Consider the following 3,044-nt stretch of genomic DNA (forward strand, 5'->3'; position numbering starts at 1 on the left):
ATTATATTATATTATATTGTTATTGTATTATTATTTTGTTATATTATACATTATATATCACATTAAATTGTATTACATTATACATTAAATAATATATGATATATGTTATGAATGTCAAAGATATTATAAATGTAATGATGTCATTATTAAAATTCGGAAATTTTTTAATCGTATTTATAACATTTTTTATTTATGATTTTATTTTTTATTTTTTCTTTTCTCCTGCTGTTTAATCTATCATTGATCAATTTTACTTTCACTATTCCTTTTCTTTTTTATCATTTCAAATATATTTAGTATTAGATTCAACTGAAATATTAATTTAAGTCACTTACTTAAATTTATTTTTTCACTGCAAACTAATTTAACTGCTTTCAGACATTAAATTAACTAAATTATTTAATTGTTTATTTAAATGGAAGTAATAAATGTGAGCGTAATATTTCGATAAAATTTTTTTGAAATGGATAAAGTTCGACAATACTGATACGATAAAAGTCAGTTTGATTATTTAGTAATTTCATTGTTTATAAGTATGAAAAACAGTACATAACATAAATAAGCAGATGAAAGGGAAAATAAATATATAAACTAATAAGTGAAATTTATTTATTTGCATTAAATTTACGAATTATTGACAATCAATAAAAGGATTTTAAAATGTAAATAAATAGAGAAGCTTACGACAAAAACTTAAATAAAAAGTAAATTGAGTTTGAAAACTTTAAACATAAGGAATTTCATACATTTACAGAACAACGAAACATTCTGCCTCATTTGTTCAAGCAAAGTTGATTGATCTCTTTTGATTTGCTTATAGATAACTGCAGGTTCATCATGAGTTAGCAGTACTTGAAGTGGCGCATAGAAGAAAAACTGTAAAGTGATGGTTGCAAATTAAATTAATAAATTTTAAAATTAAAAAAGAATTTTTTAAAAATCACATTTCAACAATTAACGAAAAAAGTATTATGGCTTCATATGCAATATAATACGGTAGAACTCAATAATTCCGGAAAAAAGTTCAGTATTCTTTACTTATAGGAATTAAATTTTTAAAGCCATAATTAATATTCACTTAAAATTACATTCTTATGGATTTCTTTGAGTTTTTTTTAAAGAAATCAGTTAATTTCATTTTTACTTTTTTTTGCTAAAATTTACACTTACTTGGAATAACAAATCAAGCAACATGGAAAGTGATACTGTAGCGCAAAAAAGTTGCATTTCAGGTGATGGTGCAATACAGCCTAATGCAAATCCAAGAGAATTTGTTAATGAAGTAACCGTTATACCTATTCCAACCTTTTCCAGGACCAATTGTAACCTGAAATGTAATATACGCAAAAAATTCAACCTAAATAATTTAATTAAAAAGAAAGTAATAGCTAAAAAAATTTAATTTAAAAAGTTTACTAAAAAGATTTAAATTTCATCAACTAACCTTTCAGCAGTTGTTAAAGCATGTGGAATTGCTATGGATTTGAACCATGTGTTTGTTATTAAAAATGCATCATCAACACCTTAAAATCGATTTTTCAAATTTAAATTCTTTATATAAATTTGTAAAAAATGGGAAATCTTTTTGTAGTTAGACAGAAAAGGAAACATGTCGAATCATTCAATAAAAAAAAAAGAAGTGAAGAATGCTGCTAACGGAAATTTGCCAATTTAAACATTTTTAAACACTGAGTTAAAATTAGCATAAAGTTTGGGTAAATAATAAGTAAGCAAAACAATAAGCAATATGAGTTAATGCCAAAATAAACATTAAATTAAACATAAAAATTGGGCAAACAATAAGCAAATAATGTAAAGTAAGCAATAGGCAACACAAAGTTAGCGCTGAAATTAAAATCAGAAAAAAAAAGGGATATTATTTACCATCCCATCCGCCCAACAGTCGACTGATTAAACGGAAAATTAAGACAATTAAACATTACGCTACACTTTCCGGCTATAACCATCCGGAACGTGCAGCAATTAATTGCAATAATAAGCAAACAATAAATTTGTTGTTTCGAATTATTGCTGAGTAATCATTAATAACTTTAATAAATGTGATATAGAAATGAATTAGAAAAAAAAAGGACGAAACATTTTAAATTGCAACAAAATAGGAAAGGCAACAAATAAATTTGGATAATAAATGAAAATGATTTCAACAGAAACAAGTGAATTAAATAAATACATTACTATGGGTTACTAACTAATTAACTAATTAATTAATGCAAATTATTCGGATTGTTGAAATATTGGCTCCTTTTTCTTGCTGTAATGTGTTTAATTAATATAATTGCAATTTCATTTGCATTAATTTATAACATTCAATTTCCTTTTAATTTATAATTCGACTAACAATTACGCATATGGTCAAATTTAGCGAAAATTTAACAAAGCATAGGAAAAAGAAAGCATATAATATAGCTTACCTATACCTGTAGCTAGTGTTAAAAATGGTGATATGAGAATAAGCATATTGATATGATAACCAGCCAAAAGTATTAGACCACTAGCTGATAGGGCTGCTAGAATTGGTGAAATAATTGCTACCAATGGTAAAATAAGTTGTAACCATCGCACTGAATATGAATAGCATAATGTTATCATAATTAAGCTTATAGCAACAAATACGATTAATAATAGAGCTCCTGAAAAGATCAATTGATTAATGGTAAGGAAAAGATAGCTTTGATGATAAAATTATCCAACAATATTACAATCTACTTAAATCATAATTGAATTACCCAATGATATTATAACTAATTTAAACTCGACTTATTCATCGATATCATCATCTATTTAAATTATTAGTTAAATTTCAACAATTATTTCTTACTAAGAGAGCAAAAAAACAAAAATAAAAAAACATTGAGCAATGATAATTTTTAAAAATTATCTATCGGTTAAAAAAATAAATTTAAATTACCTATAAAATAATAAGGAAGCACTAATTGAATTCCTCGACGTATTTCGCTACTTACAGTATGCGCACCATGCACAATTAGCGTTACTGTATTATTTAGATTAGCATTATGGTTTTG

General features: G+C 24.8%; 1 protein-coding gene across 1 annotated transcript in view; it reads right to left on the reverse strand.

Annotated features, from left to right (window-relative positions):
- The window catches only part of LOAG_17030 (patched family protein), a gene marked incomplete at its 5' end in the record, with an annotated part of 11,046 nt that overhangs the window by 5,822 nt on the left and 2,180 nt on the right, over positions 1-3,044 (reverse strand). The window contains 5 exons of the mRNA XM_020449689.1: positions 747-876; positions 1,171-1,327; positions 1,445-1,523; positions 2,433-2,651; positions 2,930-3,013. Of these exons, the coding sequence (XP_020306739.1) occupies positions 747-876; positions 1,171-1,327; positions 1,445-1,523; positions 2,433-2,651; positions 2,930-3,013 (669 nt within the window). The remainder of the gene's footprint in view (positions 1-746; positions 877-1,170; positions 1,328-1,444; positions 1,524-2,432; positions 2,652-2,929; positions 3,014-3,044) is intronic.

Source organism: Loa loa (assembly GCF_000183805.2).
Source record: "Loa loa unplaced genomic scaffold supercont3.35, whole genome shotgun sequence".
NCBI lineage: Eukaryota > Metazoa > Nematoda > Chromadorea > Rhabditida > Onchocercidae > Loa > Loa loa.